General features: G+C 40.3%; 1 protein-coding gene across 1 annotated transcript in view; it reads left to right on the top strand.

The window, feature by feature from the left end:
* POLQ (polymerase (DNA directed), theta) overlaps positions 1-18,483 on the top strand; it is a gene marked incomplete at both ends in the record, with an annotated part of 36,874 nt that overhangs the window by 2,260 nt on the left and 16,131 nt on the right. The window contains 9 exons of the mRNA XM_010182624.1: positions 527-683; positions 5,132-5,240; positions 7,849-8,068; positions 9,939-10,083; positions 10,179-10,325; positions 11,406-11,618; positions 14,834-14,976; positions 15,927-16,131; positions 16,991-17,133. Of these exons, the coding sequence (XP_010180926.1) occupies positions 527-683; positions 5,132-5,240; positions 7,849-8,068; positions 9,939-10,083; positions 10,179-10,325; positions 11,406-11,618; positions 14,834-14,976; positions 15,927-16,131; positions 16,991-17,133 (1,482 nt within the window). The remainder of the gene's footprint in view (positions 1-526; positions 684-5,131; positions 5,241-7,848; positions 8,069-9,938; positions 10,084-10,178; positions 10,326-11,405; positions 11,619-14,833; positions 14,977-15,926; positions 16,132-16,990; positions 17,134-18,483) is intronic.

Genomic DNA, 18,483 nt, shown 5'->3' with positions numbered 1-18,483 from the left:
GTTCAGCAGTTTGTACCTTTTGTTAATGCAGTGAGTAATCTGCCAAAGCTTTGACTCTGCAGTAATAAGTCATGGAAGAAAAGTCATCATTTCTTGACTTCCATCTGGGAGATGGGACATCTTTGTGTTTGGGGTCCCACATTTGGCTTTTGCCCCAGATTTATCAGGAGCCAGTCTTCTTTGCACGTAACCCACTGGTATTATAAACCGTTGCACTGTGTGTTCTCTAACCTTCTTACTTATAAATGTTTTTATACAAAGCAGGGGTCCGCATCTCTTGCTCAGTTATGTACACTTTGTCCTGCCATGTGTACTGCGTGGCTTCTGCTTTGGAAATAATAAATGACAGCGGGGAAAAAAAATGTAGCAGTAATGGGCTGAGCTCTGGCTTTAATCTGATCAGTTGGCATTATAAGTACTAGAAGTTATGGTTGTAGGATGCAGGCTTTTATGTGATTCCAGCAGGCATTGGTCACAATTTTAGAGTTGTAATGTTGACATTTCACTCTGTGTCTTTGGAAAACAGGCCCTGTTTCAGGAGGTGGATGTGAGAGTTGAAGGCTACATGGGAAGCATGTCTCCTGCTGGACGTTTCTCTGCCCTAGATGTTGCTGTCTGCACCATTGAGAAAGCCAATGGTCTGATCAACAGACTGATAGAAGAAAACAAAATGGACTTGCTGGGTAAAATACTAAGGCTTGACTGTTTCGGGGGATGAGGTTTATTACATACTCTGAGTACATGTGAAATCATGGGATACTTTGTATTTACTCAGTTCTGTATGTGACAGACCTGCCATATAGGAAAACTGAGCAGTTTTTCTTCTTCCCAGACACCTCTGATTTCGATTTAGGAAGGCAGTCAGGACTATTCTGTGTAGCTTAGTGGCTGGGGTGAGTAGATAGAAGCTGTAGGTTTTAGTTTGTCTGACTTGGATGACAATCCATGGACAGTGATTAGCTGCAATAGGCTGTGTTTCCCATAGCTGGAAACTGTCTTCTAATTAATTAAATTGAGTTAAAGATCTGGGATATGTTTGAGTTTGAGAATGTATGCATGTTTGTAGGTTGGCTGGTTTGGGACAGAGATTGTGTGCATACTGCATCCATGGTTTATCTTCACTTAGCTCAAGGAGGAGGAGGAACTGTGTGTGGTGCTCATCTGGGTTCAGAGAAAGGGAACAAATACATAGTGTTCCTCTGGGTAGGTGTGGTGACTAGGAGGGCTGTGACATTAATTTCTCTCTTGTAGTTTGCTCAGAAGCCCTCTGTCTTTAACGTAGGCTTGTGGGTCATGATGACCCCGATGGCCATAAATACTGGTAGTATTCATTTAGTGTTTGGGAGGAGATATAAAACAAAAAACCTTGCAGGTTTTTTACAGAGTGTGAGATCATGGGATATCATGTTCACACCTGGATCTACAAGGGCTGGATCACCATGAATGAATGCTTCAGACTGCCAGTGGTCTGGAAGATGAATGGATGACCATGGTTGTGGAGCATTTTTAGCTCATTCAGATTGAGGCTCCTGCAGTCCAGCCCAATTCTTGAATGAATATCTACATCCTTTCCCTTGCAAGAGAACTGATGGTCATGCAGTTAGTTATTTCAATAATGAGGGGATGAGGGGAGACCTCATCACCACCTGCAACTACCTAAAGGGAGGTTGTAGAGAGGTGGGTGCTGGTCTCTTCTCCCAGGTGATGGGGGATAGAACAAGGGGAAATGGCACCAAGCTGTGCCAAGGGAGGTTCAGGTTAGAGATAAGGAAGAAGTTCTTTACTGAGAGGGTTGTCAGAGGCTGGAACAGGCTGCCCAGGGAGGTGGTGGAGTCACCATCCCTGGATGTATTTAAAAAGCGGGTAGATGAGGTACTTAAGGACATGGTTTAGTGGGTAGACAGGAACGGTTGGACATGATGATCTCGGAGGTCTTTTCCAACCGAGCGATTCTGTGATTCTGTAATATATGGCCAATGGTTTTGTTTGTTTGTTTGTTTTAAATAGGATTAGTTTGATCCTAGCTCACCACACCATACAAGCTGTACTGCCAGCATAAGGCAGGGAGTGGGTTCACGGTGTCCATATTTATGTTGGCTTGAGTGCCTTGGAAGCATACTTGGTACACTAAAACATATTATTTAATGATATCATCTTTCAGAAGCTAGAGATATGCCAAGTCCCTTTGGTTGGTACCTCTGTTCTATCCCTACACTTTATTCTGCTCTCTAAGATGAATGTACCTGAGAAGAGTCATATAAGTTTATACAGCCATGTGATTACAAGATTTGAGTTTGAATATGTGTCCTCAACACTGATACCTCCTTAAGGCATCATGCTTTTCTTTCATTATTTGAAAACACCTCTGCTGCAATCCTCCATTTCCCTTGTGCCCCAATGTGACCATACTACTGAAATAAGGATAAAAATGTGGGGTTTTTTCTTTATGTGCTTATTTGAAATTAGTTGTTAATTAAATTTGAGTTTAAAAATGATCTTTAAAGTAAGAAATTGCTAAGTCTTTTATTTGGAGAGAAATTTTCATACAAGTTGCAAAATATGGGCATGAGCTGAAAATGCCAGTTTACTGTCACCTAAAGCAAGCTTGTCTGAAACTGCAGGAATGTACCTCGTCTTCTAATTAATTCTAAATTTAGACCAGTTTGTAACGAGTGTGCTTTATCCTTTGAGATGAGTTACTGGGAGATGACTGCAGTTCTGGCTGGGTTCCCTCCCAAGCTTGAGCTGTTCCTTTTGTTGATGTCAACCCCCTGCAGATAGCTCACGTTGCCTTTGGAAATCGTTGAGAGAAACTCAAATCCTCTGCCTGGCAGAGCTCTCTTTGCTGTACGAAGCAGTTGAAAGCAACTTTGTGTTGGTAATTATTCTATAACTTCTGTCACTTTTGAACATCCAGGTTCGCAGGAGACGATATTCCTCTTGTTCAACTTCTTGACACTGATGCTAAAGAAATTTTTAGGAAAGCAGATGAGAGAAGAATCTGCTGCCTTCTCAATGTGTCAGCTAGGAATTGATTTGTAATGTGCTGTTGCGATACTTTGCTGGTTTCTTTTCTTAATTTAAACTTGAAATTTAAAATATACTAGTTTCATTGTATTAAAAAAAATATCAAGTCCTTCCTGCCTGTCACTCAGAAATGTTTAGTTTAACAGGATGTAGACTTAAAGCAGCCTAGTTATTCTACAGTAAAACACGTATGATAAGTCAAGTACTTTTTAGTAGTTCCTTTTCAGCAGTCTGCCAGGGACACACCTAATTTGCAGACAGGAGGAGACTAAGACTAGGCTCATTTTCAGTAGCAAGGCACCATGGCAAAATTCTGGCCTCACTTGCACTCCTGAGCTTGTTGCTGAGTAGAAAACACTGCTGCGTGCTGGGACCTGTAGTCCTCCTTGGCTGCAGTTCCATTTTAAGATGCAGAGAGCTCTGTGAAAATACTGGTTGTCTGATTGCTCCTGCTGTGTTATCCCAGTGGGGGTGTTCCAAGCACTGCCTGCACAGGGGAGAGCGTTGTGCATGTGTGACAGTCAGGTCTCAGCAGCTTGCAGGCTGCCAGGGTAATTAATACAGCACACAGGTTTAGCGTGGTTTTAAATAATCATTATAGCTGAGTAGCAGCAGCAGGTGTAGAACGAGTGACCCATACAACAAATAGTGGCATTCCCTGTGCTTCAGCCTGTGGGTACCACTAGTTGGTATTCTGTGCTTCATTTCAGGAAGCAAAACGTGCTGCTGCTTGGCACAAAGACTGGCAAGGTAACTTGTAAGAATTTTACTTTGGCAGGTGTCTGATAACATTGTCCTGTCTCAGCTGCTGGAAGAATTCAGATAGACTGTTGTATGGGCAAGCAGGAAGAAAACTTTTCTGGTAGCTGAATAAATGTGTATTTGTTGACCAACGAATTTGCACGTTTCCCAAGCGAGCACAGAATAGAGGAAGTACAGGAAGACAGAGGAGCTGGATGGGTGGGAGTTTGTAAAAGAGGCTGATCAAGTGGTGCAGCTTGCTTTTCGAACTGAAGTGGCTTGAAAGAGAAGGGCGGAGAAAACAGACGGAGATAGAGGGAACACACGTAGGAAGGAGAGAAAAAAGATGAGAAGGAAAAATAGCAGTGAAACAGACAATATAAGGTCACATTTGCCCTTAAGCTCCTGCTATTTTAGCTGTACCAGGAAGATATTACATAGCTGCACCAAAGAGGAAAAAAAAACTTCACAGCAGCAGAATTAATGAAGCCTGCTGCCCTCTATGCCCTGGTTTTTATTGTGGTTTTTTTGTCTTTAAACCTTCCTTCAGCCTCTTCCATGTCCCTGTGACCCTGTCAGCTGGCTAGAAAGGGTACATACTGCTGCTAGTTGGGATGTGTGCTGGGTGGCTGAGTTGTAGTGACTCTGTTTTCTCCTCTGGGCAGACTCTAATCTGATTTGTTGTCTCCAGCTACTGATATTCAGAAAGCTTTTTAGATACTAATTTTTTTTCAGTATTTCTAGACCTCTTACAAATTTGATGGAGGTGGATAATAGATTAAAAAGTCATTTGCTGGAGGTAAGATGACAACAGAGCAGTCATGTAAGGATTTTTTCATTAGAAAGCCAAAGTTAAATAGTAGAGCTCATTCAGGTTTGGTTAGTGAGAAAAGATATAATAGCAAGCAGGCTATGCTGATATAATTACATCTGTTCTAGGTTTTTTCCCTGACATTACTAGTTAGTTAGAAGTGATGTTTTTAACTAAAACAGCAGTTGACTGGCTCATTTGAGTGCTGGAATGTTCCTTTCCAGATACTCTGAAGCCTGGGTATTTTTACTTACAGTATCGATGCTGCAATACAGCTTTGCATGGTGGTCAGACTAACAACTCAAGACTATTGTTTTTACTTTTTTTAAAAGCTGACTGTGTGTGTGAGGTTGTGGGGCATGTGAATCACTGGTCATGATTTGTCTCTCTTAGAAGAATCTGTGACAGGAGGAAGCCATAGTGGTGTTGGTAAGCACAACTGGCTTTGTGACTATAGATTTCAGTTCATCGTGTGCAATATGAAATGATCACGGCTATCTGTTCTTAGTTTGGAGTTTTGTCAGATATAACCTGAGTACTTCTCTTTATCAGGAGTGGTGGTTGTGGATGAGTTGCACATGCTGGGAGACTCTCATCGAGGATATCTGCTGGAACTCCTTCTGACCAAAGTTAGATATGTTACAGAGAAGGTGGCAAAACGGTGGGTAGACCAGGATGTTTGTCTTTAAATGCTAAATTATGGATGACTGTAGATAGTTTGCTCTCTAGGTGACTGGAAATTTGGGTTAGCTGCAGGGTTTTTATGAGAGTGATGACCTAGACTATTTTGGTTATTAAGGTCTCATCATACCATCTCTCGAGGGCCTGCCATTGTAGTCAAAACCTCTTTTCCTCATGATTTTCAACTTGTGTGCTACCGTGGGATTCATCCTCTCAAGAAAAGAAGTAAGGATGAAACTTTAATTTATGTTTTTAGCCTATTTTTTAAAAAAATCATATTTCTTTTAATTTCTTTTTGCTAGAGGACTTGCCCTGCTCATTTTTTCAGTGTTTCATGGAATGGGGTATTTATCCTACCAAAATGCTCAGGTATTGTGGAAGAGTGGGCATGCTGTTAACTAGTCAATGGTGAATTGATCGAAAGACTTAAGAGGATGTCCCAGTAGTCCACTTAGTTGGCACTGCTCAGGATGATCTGTGGTTTTGCTTATAATATGCGATAGCCTATGGTTGCATGATTTCTTGCTGTTACCACAACTGGTTGGACTCTGGGGAACAGGTTAAATGTTTTGGAAGAGCATTAGAGGCTTTTAAGAATTCAGGATCTAGATCTCAGCAGCAAACTGTCCAGTTGCTCCACAGTGCCCAAATGCAGACAAAGGCAAATGGAGGAGTTGATATCGATCTTAATCTTGACTGGTGGTGCTGAGAGAAGAGTCAAAAACTGTTCCCTGAGCACCAAGAGCCAGATTTTGCCAGTTTTCTCTGCTGCTTCCTGTCTTGTGAATTGTACCAGTGCTGGGCTAAGCACAGACAACCTATTTAGTTCACATTGGCTCTCCACTGGACATTTTAGTCAATATTTGCCATCCTGATTTCCAGGTCAGGTGGTGGTCTGGGTCTGATCACCTCTGACTTTTTCTCGTATTCTCCCTGTAAATCCTGGGAGCCAGTACACTTGAGAGCAGCATCAGTGGCTTTGCCACTCCCTTTACCTTGGCTTATCGTGTAGCTGCAGCACAGATACAGGACCACTCTCTTGCTTTCCTCCCTTGCACTGAAGAAGCAGGAAGGAGAAAACATCTGCCAGGGAAAATCAGGAGAATCAAGGAATGTTCCTGGAAAGACACAATACTTCAGCCTTCACCATATAGGCACTGGGGCCCAGATCCTTCATCTCTCTGGCATGGTGAAGTTAACAGTGGCTCCCTGTGCACCTTACTGAAATGAAGGAGGTGGCTATTATTTTTGTTTTGGAATCCACTTGAGATTCCTGGAGTTGAAGACCACTTTCTCTCTTAAACAGCCTCCCGAGTATGTGGTGCCTTTTCTTTTTTTAGTTTAAGAAGAGCCACTGTATCCAAATTCTCTAAACACTATCCAGCCTGACCTGTTATAAGAATGAGCAGTGCTTTTATGAACTTTTTTAAGTGGCTAGGGGAATGTCCCACTGAATTATAAGGCTGCATCTTTGCACAAAGAGAATGTTCTCTCTGGCTGTTGCCAGGTGTGGGTGCCCTTGCTTCTCTGTGAGGTATTTGCAGACTCAGCCAAAATTCTGCAGCAGATTTTTCTCCTCCCCAGTCAAAGGGAGTGTTGTGAAACTGGAGTTTTGTTAGTTCTTGGAGGTCAAAAGTTGCTTCAGAGAGGGAAATCTGCAACTTAGATAGCGGAGCTGTACTAGCACATGCTTGACGTGCTTGGATAAAAGAGCCTGCCTCTCAACTCAACATCTTCCTTCTTTCTGTCTTGTCAGTGACTGCCCTTTTTTACTCTGGCTTCTGGGTAGTCTTGTTTCCTCTGGGTTGTCTTTGCCGGCATTAGCAGGATCTTCCAAGAAGGTTCAGGCTGTTTCTGAGCTCCCATTGGTTTGTCAGACTTTGTTCTTTGAAGTCTCAATTTATGGCTTAGTGCAATGCAAATGAGTAGTTTTTCAATGTAGGCTTAGGAGCATTAAAAAAACCCTATTGTGTGAATGTAAAAGCCTGAATTAAAATATACATGTGGGTATCTAAATTAATGGTCTGTGTTTTCAGCTCTGTTAAGAGCCCATTACTTCTCACTGACTTCAGTGGAAGCTGCTGTTCAGCACTTTGAGAACTGAAGCTGCTTTCTTCTTTGCTGAGCTAAGGGCTTTGGTTCCCAGCACCAGGAAGACCTTAGTCTAGTACTATTCGTCCTGAAATTGAAACAAATGGAAGTGTTTTAATTAAGTCTTTTAAGCTTATAAAGACTGCAGTGGAGACTGAACCATTCCTTTATTTCCATTTTTTGTTAATGGCAAAGGAATAGTTGATTTATTTGGTTTCAGTTTCTCCAAATATGCAGTCAGTTTATGGCTGCTGTAACCTAAAGAAGCTTAAAGTTTAGGTTCAGAATGAGAAAAAGTTGAGTTATCTTGTTATCAACGCATAGCCTGACGTTATGTTTGTGAAGAGTAGAGTATGGCTTGTTTCTTTGTCAAGAAAACCAGCTTTGCACTTTAGACTCCAGAAGGAAGTAGACTGAGTTAGTTTTGTCTGAATGCTGTTTTCCAGAACAGTAGCCTGTGTTGTTACTAACTTTCATTTTCTTCTAACCACTTCCAGACAGGCGAAGAAGGCCCATCCTGGTTTTGGTGGGATACAGATAGTTGGCATGAGTGCTACCCTCCCTAACCTGGGACTCCTGGCCTCATGGTTAGATGCAGAGCTGTACTGCACAGATTTTCGCCCTGTGCCTCTCAAGGAGTGGGTGAAAATTGGCAGCAACATTTATGACTCTTCCATGAATTTAGTGCGAGAATTCCGGCCCAAGCTTCAACTGAAGGTAACAAAACTCCAAGTGGTGGCTTTTGGATAACACCTTTTGTTACAAGTAAAGTTAAAAAGACAACTCCTGGTATGTTTTAATACTTTTTTTAATAGATGACATTCCCAACTTCATTGTTTACGTCATAGATTGTATACTCAGACTAAGGACAATTATTTTGTGTCTTCTACTGATTTAAAACCAAATGAACCCAGAACATACTCGCACTCATGAAGATCTTGAAGTTTTTTGAATCTGACTTGAAGGCAAAGTTGACTTTGCAGCTATCTTGTTTCTGAGCACTGGACAGGTATAAAGAGTTTGATTCTCCCTTTACCCACCACCCTATCTTGTGTCCTGGTATCTACTTCACTTTCCTAAATGAAGGTAAGTATTTCCTGGGTAGGCCAAGGAATTTGCATTGATCATTGGGAGAATATATTTGCATTAAAATCTGCTGTTGAACCTGCTTATGTGAAACCGCTAAATGATCTAATTTTGTCAATGATTAGAAGGCAGATGTTCATCTTGACTCTTCTGAATCTTTTTCCAGTATTTGGTCCATTTGTGCACTTTAAAAGAATATGAAAAGTTAAGAGTAGCATACTATAGTGATTTGGAAGAACCAAATAGGTAGAAATGGGAAATTTGCACTTTCTACTCGTAGGTTCCTTTTCTGTGAAGTCTTTGAAGGGTGAATTCTCTCCCCTCTCCTTCCAACTGCTGTTTAATTCCAGTGTAGTAGTTGGACAATGCAGGCTCAATGCCAGCAATATGTTGGAATATTTTGCATGCAGTTGCACCCAGTGCACAAACATTCTGATGTCAGTAGCATGGTGGCACAGCAAAGAAAAAGGCTCTTAGAAACAACAGGAAATGTTTGTGACAAGAATATCTGGAAACTTGTTTTTATATGGTCATATTGAGAAGGTGGTGTTGCATCTCCTTCTTGGGTTGTTTTTTGAAGTAGTTGCTTTGGATAGGTACTAAATTAAGTGAGAGAAAGAACTAAACTTAGGCTTATGACTCAACAGTTTAAGGGAGTTGGCTTATTTTATAAGACCAGATGATCCTCTTGGTCTTGAAATCTGTCACTGGACTGTCAGACTTCTATTCTGGGCCTCAAACTGGACTGAGAAAGCGAACTTGAGGACCTTGACGCTTCTGCTGATTTTGGCTGAATCCTTACTGAGCTTTTGATGTGTATATGCAGTTCCTGCCATTGCTCCCCTGTTTTCATTTGCATTTGAGTGCTTTTTATTTCTTAGCATAAGCCTCCCTTTTTCTTCCTCCTTTGACCTGCTTGCTGGAATTGAGTCTGGCTTAGCCAAGCAAAATAGATCAGTTGCAGGAACTCTCTTAGGATCTTGAAACCAAAAAGAAAAGCTGTAAACAGTAGGGTTTCGCATGCACATCTACATAAGTATCCATAAAAACCTTTCAGTATTTGGTCAGCGGTGTTTGCTGGATGCATCTTATTGGGGGTGCTCAGACTACTACATCTCATGCTTTTGGTTCAGATATCCTAGCTGATAAGTCTTCCTTAGTTACTGTAGAGAGATGTTTTCCCTTGGGGCTCTTCCTAGTTCTTTCCCACTGCTGTTAGCCATGTGCGTGGCCTTCATTCAGAAGCAGATTTATGAAAGCAAGACATAAAACCTTAGATTTACTCATGGGTAGGTCTAGGGCTGTCCTCAACAGTGTGGTCGTACTACTGCTTAGACTTCCTAAAGCAAGACAGAAACTTAGATAACAGTGCTCCATTTTCTTTGTTTGCTCCTCTTTCCTTCTTGAAGTAGAAGATTCCTACTGTGGCACAGAAGAATGACAGCATTTACAAACCCCATTTGGTGTGAGAGTGCACTGAAAATATTTTGTCTTAATTCAGGGAGATGAAGACCATGTTGTGAGCCTGTGTTATGAGACAGTCTGTGATGGCCATTCAGTCCTGCTTTTCTGTCCATCCAAGAACTGGTGTGAGAAGCTGGCAGACATCATTGCCAGGGAATTCTACAGTTTGCAACAGGCTGAGAGTAAGAAAAAAGTAATTAATAGAAGACTGTAGTATGCACAGTGCCTTTAATGAGAAATAATTTTAGTAGAAACTAAAAATATTTTCGCCTTCAAGGTTCTGCAAAAGACTCAGCCCTTGCCCCTGTTGTTGTGGACAGAGAAGGGATCGATGAGGTTCTGGATCAGCTGAAGCGGTCTATCTCAGGCCTGGACTCTGTGCTCCAACGTACTTTGCCATGGGGAGTGGCATTTCATCATGCAGGTATTGCTGAGTATCTTGGTCTTGAATTCTGTAATGGTCAAGTCATATGGGTTCTTTTTGCTGTGGTTACCAGCAATTTACCAGTTTCTTTTTGAAGCTTTCCATAGCTTATGACTGAACTAAAATGCTTTGAGAATCTCACAGTTAGAGGTAAACTTGAAATTCTTTTATTGTGGCTGAAGACTTTAATTCACTAGTTGTTATGAATCTTCTCTCTGTTGTGTTGGATAACAGCAACTTTTTAAATACAACGTGGTTTGTGTGTGTGTGTGTGTGTGTGTGTGTGTGTGTGAAATTCCTGAAAAATTAGCTGATTTGCAGCCCAAGCGTTTTCAAGTTGTCCCTTGAAGCTGCCAGAGTATTTCAGAGCAATTTTCCTCAACATAATACTGCAATAGGTTAGTACATAGAAGAAGTATAACAATGAAAATAAAACCAAAAGGAACGTGTGCCAAGAATGCTTCTGGCCAGATCTTTTATTTCTTACTGAAGTAGGTGATAGTGTGTGTCACCTGTTGACCCACTGCGAGAAAGGACTGACTCTGGGAGAGAGAACAGTAGCTATGGCATTGAATATGTAGAGGGAATAATGCCAAGTGCTTACAGAGTGTGGATTTCTTTCTCAAGAATAAAATTGGCCTGAAGCCCTCAAGGAAATGTAGAAATTTACATGTTAGACCTGTAACCTAGGATGGAAATGAAGAAGGAGGATTCTAGGGTCAGGACAGCAAATGACTGAATCCTAGTTCCCTACTATGTTCCTTAATTCCAGTTGTCTTCTTTTAATTTCATTTATTTATTTACTTGCAGTGCTTGTAGCTATGCAGTAAGTAGTTGTTCAGCTTGGTAGAATGTGTACAAGCACCTTAGAAAAGCTAGTTTATAACTCAGTCAAATAATGAAAACTTAATGGTGAAATTTAAGAAATTAACTGAGGTAGTGTTGTGAACCTAGTTCTTAACACTGAATGTCGAATGCTTATTAAGTTTGTTTGCTCTTGCCCTTGTTTGGCAGTGATGTTATTAGCTCTTACATGCAGTCTCACCATTACTTGGATTGCTAAAAGTCCTCTCTCCTCAGGTCTCACTTTTGATGAACGGGACATCATTGAAGGAGGCTTTCGCCAGGGCTTGATTAGGGTCCTAGCAGCAACCTCCACGCTCTCGTCTGGAGTGAATTTGCCTGCACGCCGAGTAATTATACGTACTCCCATGTTTGGTGGCAAACTGCTGGACATTCTCACTTACAAGCAGATGGCTGGAAGGGCTGGCAGGAAAGGAGTAGACACAGAGGGTAAGCAGAGGCTCTATGAAGTCTCTAAGAACAGCGTTAACCTGATTAAATCCAGGGCAGTGCTTCACAATCAGTGACTAATCATGATGAATTCCTTTGGTATTCGGTATGATTAAGTTAATCAAGATGAATTTGTTTGGTGTTAATGGAGGAAAAATTGTAATTCCCAGGGGATTCTTTTCACTGCATGAGACTTACTTTGGTATTTACGTGCCAGTTACTTCAGGAACAGGCTATTTTCTGGTTCGAATTCTTGTCAGCTTCTAAGGCTGTGTTGTTCATTTGCCTTAATTCTGTAATTCATGGTCAGCTTACTAAAGCATTTACAGTTTCTGTGAGAAAATTTGCAGTAAACTCTCATTGGACAGGCCTAAAATGTAAGAAAAGCATTTGAAGTCTACAACCATAATTTGACAAATAACTTCTATTGTCTGAAGTTCTGATTTGGATTTATTAAACTTCAGCTAAATTTAAGCATAACTTTTATGGATCTTGAAAGCAGTATTGCGACAGAGAGATGGGGAAACACGAACAGTAGTTCATAATACGGTGTCTTCATGCATACAGCGGCACTGATTGATGTTCAACAAAATAATCCTGCCTGTTTTTTTAATTTGCAATGGAAATTTATCTTCATGGATGAGATTTGGAAAAAATGTCTTATACAAGTATAAACACAGTAGAAAATAAGAAGTTCAACAGAAGCGGGAAGTGGAATTTGCCCTACTTATGGTTTGATTGGTGCTTGCTCGAACCCTGTGTAAGCAGCCTGTTCTTACATTTAACTTTCTGTTTTTGCTAGAGTAGCATAGCAACAGAGAATTTTGCGACCTATATCTCTGTGAGCTATCCCTACGTGTTAAAGAAAAGGGCAGCTGCCTGCTGCATTTTGAAAATTTCCAGACTTCATCATTTGAGTGTAGCTGGCAGGTGTAAAATTACATTATTCCTTGAAGTTTCTTTTTTTCCCCCTTCAAGTTACAATAATTAGTACCCTTTTTTGAGAGTTCTGATGTGACTGTGTTTTGCACAGTAAGCAGTTGATTTTATGCTGATAAGCTTCATGTACAAAAAAATGTACCATTTTTTTCTACTCCGCAGAGTCTTTTGGATGGGAACATAAAGCTACATTAACAGCTGCTGCTCTTTCACAGAGTAGGGAGACTGGAGGACAGCAGCTTCAGCTGGAAAAAGTGTCTTATGTGAATATGAAATTCAGCTGACACAGAAGATAAATGCGGTTGAGTTGATTTCCTCCTTCCCTCCCAACATTGTAGTGTTGGATTGTCTCAGGCTCTGATTTTGAATTTTTTTTTTCTGATTTGATGGAAATTTAGAAACATAATTTTAGAAAATGAAATTGGATTCTTTTTGCATTCATCAAAACTGTTACGTTCCCAAGGTGAAATAGGTAAAGCTGAACAAAACCTAGAAATATAACAGGGCCTTTTTTGCTTTTAATTGAGTTTTATGACTAGATAGCCAGAGTCGTACAGTGTTTGTCTATAGTCTGATGCTAACCTAGACTTCCACTCTCATAGAAACATTCAGTAGGGGATCTTAGAACAGCTTAGTTTCTTTTCTTTTTTTCTTTTTTCTCCCCCACTGTTTACTGGGTTGCAATTATTGGTTTTAAGTTCTCAGTGGCATCTTGGGAAAGGGTTACCCCCAAGTCTTGAATGACTGTGAGATAACATCGAGCCAAGTGGATACCCATCTTCTCTTAAATTTTTGACACTGAAGAGTCAAAGTTTTCAGAGGGAATTGTAGGTCACATCAGAACCCAAATACAAAATGAGTGAATGTTCTTTATTGCTAAAGTGAAAATATGCTTTTCTTGCACAAAACAATGCTTACAGACAGTTTATCTTCTGTACTCTCAGCTCTGGCAAAGTGCATGGTCAACAGATGTTAAAAGTTTTGCCTGGCAGGATAAAAAAATCCCAGAGACACATCCTCTGAGCATGTCTTTCATTCTGTAATTCATTTATGTGTTCATGTTTAAGCTGTATTCGGCTACTCACCTACACTGTGTTTGTGGCATTTATTACCCTCATTAAATTTAAGTGCAGTTGTGTTTTCATTACCTCTGGATTTGCTAATTACTGTAGTATTACCACAGCTATGGTTTTATCATAACTTAACATTCTTAGGATCTTACTAAGATACCCACTACCAAAATTACCTTGGTGTCCAGACTTAAACCTTAACAAGTTGTCATAAACCTATCATGGTATTTACTGTCCAGCTAAGCCAAATCTAATGCTCTAAGTCAAAGGCAAGCTTGTCCTACCCATAATTAATTTATCCTGCGCCAATTGGCAAAGCTTCTAACTAGCTAGGTCTCTCAGGAGCCTAGTTTCTCTGTAATGGTTTTGTTGAAAAAAAAAATCTCCTTTCTGTGATCACTGCATTTTCCATGGGTAGTCTCTACTATGATCTCATTAAAGGAATTGGATCATTATTTTTGTTTTGTGGTTCTGACTTTCATCACTTTTTGTCTCCCACAGAATTTCAGTAGTTAGAGGTTAATTTAACAATGTCTGATAGAGAATTTTAAGGTAAGGTATATTTAGATGTACTTTCAGTGGAAACCATTCAGGATACTTAAGATTATGTGTGTGTATGTGTGTATATATATGTGTGTGAATATATGAAAGTTCAGAGAATGCATAGTTTAATGGATAACTTTGGATTTCTGAATTACTTCGGTATCTGTGTTACTTCATTTTGAGAGTGGAAGCTGGTTGACTTAACACAAGCTATCAAAGTGCTGTGCAGCTTTTATGTTTTCTTCTTGCTTTAGAGAATCATTTCAGTTTAATAATGTAGCGCAGAAGGCAAACTGATGCCACTGTGTATTATGGTTCCAGTCAATTTCAGAACAAGAAGTGAGAGTGGTTGAGCAGCAAAGCAGACGCACAGAGAGGCTACAGAAGCTCCTTAGCTGATTTGGCAAGACCCTGACCGGCCTAATGTAGCTTTGAAGTTTTCTCTGCTTTTAGTTCTTAAGTATTATGTGTCTGTGGAGCTCTTACACACGGCAGTGTAAGATATACACTGTTGAAGGTTGCAAAGCTTTTTCAAACATACCTACAGTTTTCCGTTCCAATAATACGTCCTTGATGAACTCTATGTAGCTGTTACAGTGCTAAGATGCAGTATTGAGGTCATTAATGTTTTTGTTTGTTTGTTTGCTTTTTCTTTTCCTATAGGTGAGAGCATTTTAGTTTGCAAGCCCTCGGAAAGATCAAAAGGAATTGCTCTACTTCAGGGATCTCTCAAGCCTGTTTGCAGTTGTTTGCTTAGAAGAGAAGGGGAAGGTGTTGCTTCCAGCATGAAAAGAGCAATACTTGAGGTACAGGACACGTGGAGAGGGATTAGAACTGTGCTTGCACTCTTGTAATTGCAGGATGGTTTCTTTTGTGACATCATCAAATGTTTTCTCTGCCGTTTCTTTTTCTTCTCTTTCCTCACTTGTCAACCCAAGCAGCTTCAGAGGAAAATTACTTGGGTCTGTCAGCTTGCTTCAGTATTCAGCATTTTGTTTGGTGTGTTTCAGTCTCTGCTTGCTGCAGGTTAGGACGTGAGCACACTCAAACAAGGGTTACTAAGCTTTGTTTTTTCATTTAGATATATTCAAATTCGTACTAAAAGATGGGGATTCCTTTCTGGTGGTGTTGCTTTATAACATGAAAAAAATCCATTGAAACCATGCAAGAAAGATTTTTTTATTTAAAAACCTTTTTATCTCAAGGAAGGCACACACATGAAATGACTCACAAGGAAAAAGCTGTTATGTGAAAAAGCAAAATGAAAACAAAATCCAAAAGAAAAAAATTCACTCTCAATCAGGAAAACAATCATGAGGTATAGCATTCACAATTATTAAGAGAACACTTCAATGTGCTGAGGAGCCTTAGGAGAACTCCTCCTTCCTGGTTTGCTTTTTGTCTTCAGAAAATTGCAGTTTGTGTTCTAACCTTTTACAAGTATTTCACAGTGTTGGCTAAACAAAATGCCTAGGGCTAGTCTCAAATCTAAATTGCTACTATATGTTCTGTCTGCTATCAAAATAAGATTTGATAATTCATTCTTTCCTGTAGCTTAGTCCTCTTACTTCTACCTGAGGTGTCTAACTTCCTTCCAAGAAAGGTCCTTAAATGCTGGCAGTTGCTTTGCCTCCTGTTCCTCTCTTGTGAGTCTTTAAAACTTGCGTATCTGATGGATCAATCTCTTTGATTCTCTAGCTTGATGTTCCCTCCTACTGCTTCTCTGGCAATATGAACAAGTGGTTTTCTCCAACAGATCATAGTAGGAGGAGTGGCCAACTCTCCAGATGATGTGCAGACCTACGCTTCTTGCACTCTTCTTGCATCCAGCTTGAAAGAAAGCAAATGGGGAAATGAGAAGGCACAAGACCAAGCACAGACTGGACCTATCGAGGCTTGTGTGGCCTGGCTGCTGGAAAACGAATTCATTCAGGTCCTGGATGCTGGCAATGGTGTGAAAGGTAACACTGGTGTTCTTCCCAGTGATTGCAGTCTGCAGTTTTGAATCAGTAAATCTTCTGCAGTGGGGTAGATATTCAGTATAACTTTGTAATGAGGATTTCTGTGCATTTTTTTGTTTTGTTTTAAAGAATCATATGTATCAATAATTTTTTAGCTTTCTGGAGGGTGTCTTTTTACCTGCCTTAACATTTTTTGCATGCACATGTTCTTGGAAGGCCTCTCAGCATGTCACATCCACAACTGATGCATCCTAGTCTACTAATTCCTAAACTATCTTTAAACAAGGTATGCTTTTACTACAGGATTTGTGCTCATTAACTGTAGACTATGATTTTTGTCTTTTTGTATAAGCACCAGTACATTCTAAGAGAGTGCAAATCTCTTCTAGAACTGCTTGGTGTGCCTGGTTGCACTTCTTCCTAATTTTGGCTATTTTCTTACAATGGCTAAGGGTGAGACTCTTACAGTAATAGTAAGATTCCCCATTATGAGTTCATTTTTATCTCATTGTAAGAAAAGATGATAGGTGATATTTGGTGTTTCAAATGAGAACGCAAAGGCAGGATGACAGATGGGATTCCAGTGGTTTTTGTCCAAATAGCTGTCACAGCTGTTAGTTTGAGTAGTTAGAGCAATCCAAGCTTGTTATCTGGCCTCTGCAAAAGGCAGTTTTAGACTTAGGCCTTTTACTGTTTCCATTTACCTGTCTTCAGAATGGAGAACTATGCTATTTCTTCCTGTAAAAGCAGTTGGGAAAAGTTAGTAGAATTGATATCTACAAAATAAATTGCAACCTGAAAGTGAGACATAAAGTTGCACTTAGATGTTTCTTTGTGTATTTGGTTTGTTTTTAAACAGCAAAGGTTTATCATCCAACACACCTTGGCTCAGCTACTCTTTCCTCTTCTCTTTCACCAACTGAAGCCATGGAAATCTTTGCTGACCTGCAGCGAGCTATGAAAAGCTTTGTTCTGGAGAACGATCTGCATATTGTCTATTTGGTAGGTCTTTCTGTGTTTCGTATTTTGTACTGCCAAAACTAAGGAAAGGAGGGAAAGCACAATGCAAAGTTCCTGAGGGCTCCATGAATGTTGTGGGGGGTGGGGGTGCTTTGCTTAGCTCATATTTCATGAAGAAAAGTTTCTAAATGGAATGTTCTTCAGAACTAGTCAGTTCCCATAGTGTCTGTGGTGTAGACAGGTGCTGCATGTCCGTCTAAGCCCACTGTTGTCACTCCTGACTTTGAAAGATTTCAGAACTTTGTGAGTTTTGGGTGTAGGATAGTGGTAGTTTTTCTGAGACACTTGGAGCCAATGAAACAAATTGGTTTTGTTGTGTGTTTGGGATCAGCAGGCTGCATTTCAGATTACTTTTGGAGCTTCAGAAAAATTTTGGTGTTTTAGCATCTATTTTGTCTACAAAAAGCTTCAGAGCACTATACTGCTTCCTTCCTGTGGGTGGGCCTTTCTACAGTTCAGTAACAGTAGAATTCATCTCTGATTTAGTTTACTTGCCTCGTGATGCTGCCAGGGCTAGAGGAAGGAGAGTGCTAAATCTTTTGAGGGGAAAGTGTCCCAAAGTTTCTCAAGATTTACTTGCACACACACTTACAAAGCTAAGCAATGCTATTTAAGACCCTTGGAGAGGAAGCCATGAACCTGTGAAGATTAGTGAGGAAACAAGATGGAGTTGCAGTGAACATCTTAGGATTCATGGCTGCCAGAGGCCCAATGTGCAGTCATCCTCAGAAATCAGAGAGTCAACTTTAACCTCCTTAAATATAAAGCATACTCTCTTTTTTACCAGGCTGATAAATGCAAGGCAACATTTGCGCATCTTGGCTGGGGGGAAAAAGTTCACTCCAAGTAGAATGTGCTTGTGGTTGCAGGAGTTGTTGAGCTAGGGGGCAGGAGGAGGCAAGAGACTGAGGGTGCCTGTCTCTGCTTGCTGTGTTCATTAACTGAGTTATTGGCTGATACTGCTAGGGTTTTTTTGGATCTACTGGTGTCTCATATGTACCCATATCTGTTTCAGAGGGACATATTATATTTTGTTCTGTTTCTGCTAGGAGATGTGGACTGCTTTGTGTCATGCACCAGTGAATTTTTTCCTTGTTTGCGTCTCCAAAACAGAAAAAAAAAATGATGAATTTTGTTTGTGTTCTGGTGTAAAGACAGTGATGGCGATGTATTTGTTTTTACCCTGTACTTTTTAATCACAGCAGCTTGTCTAATGCTATTTTAAATCAAATATAATATTGCACAAAATGTTCTTGAGATTCTCTTCCGTTAAGCTAGCCCAAAATGTTTTGTTGCAATTTTCAAGGCTGAAGGTTTGTTTAGCTTTGGTAG

The sequence above is a fragment of the Mesitornis unicolor genome, unplaced genomic scaffold, assembly GCF_000695765.1.
Source record: "Mesitornis unicolor isolate BGI_N332 unplaced genomic scaffold, ASM69576v1 scaffold49994, whole genome shotgun sequence".
Lineage (NCBI taxonomy): Eukaryota > Metazoa > Chordata > Aves > Mesitornithiformes > Mesitornithidae > Mesitornis > Mesitornis unicolor.
The sequence above is the reverse complement of the archived record's forward strand: the minus strand, read 5'-3'. Positions and strand labels throughout refer to the sequence as shown.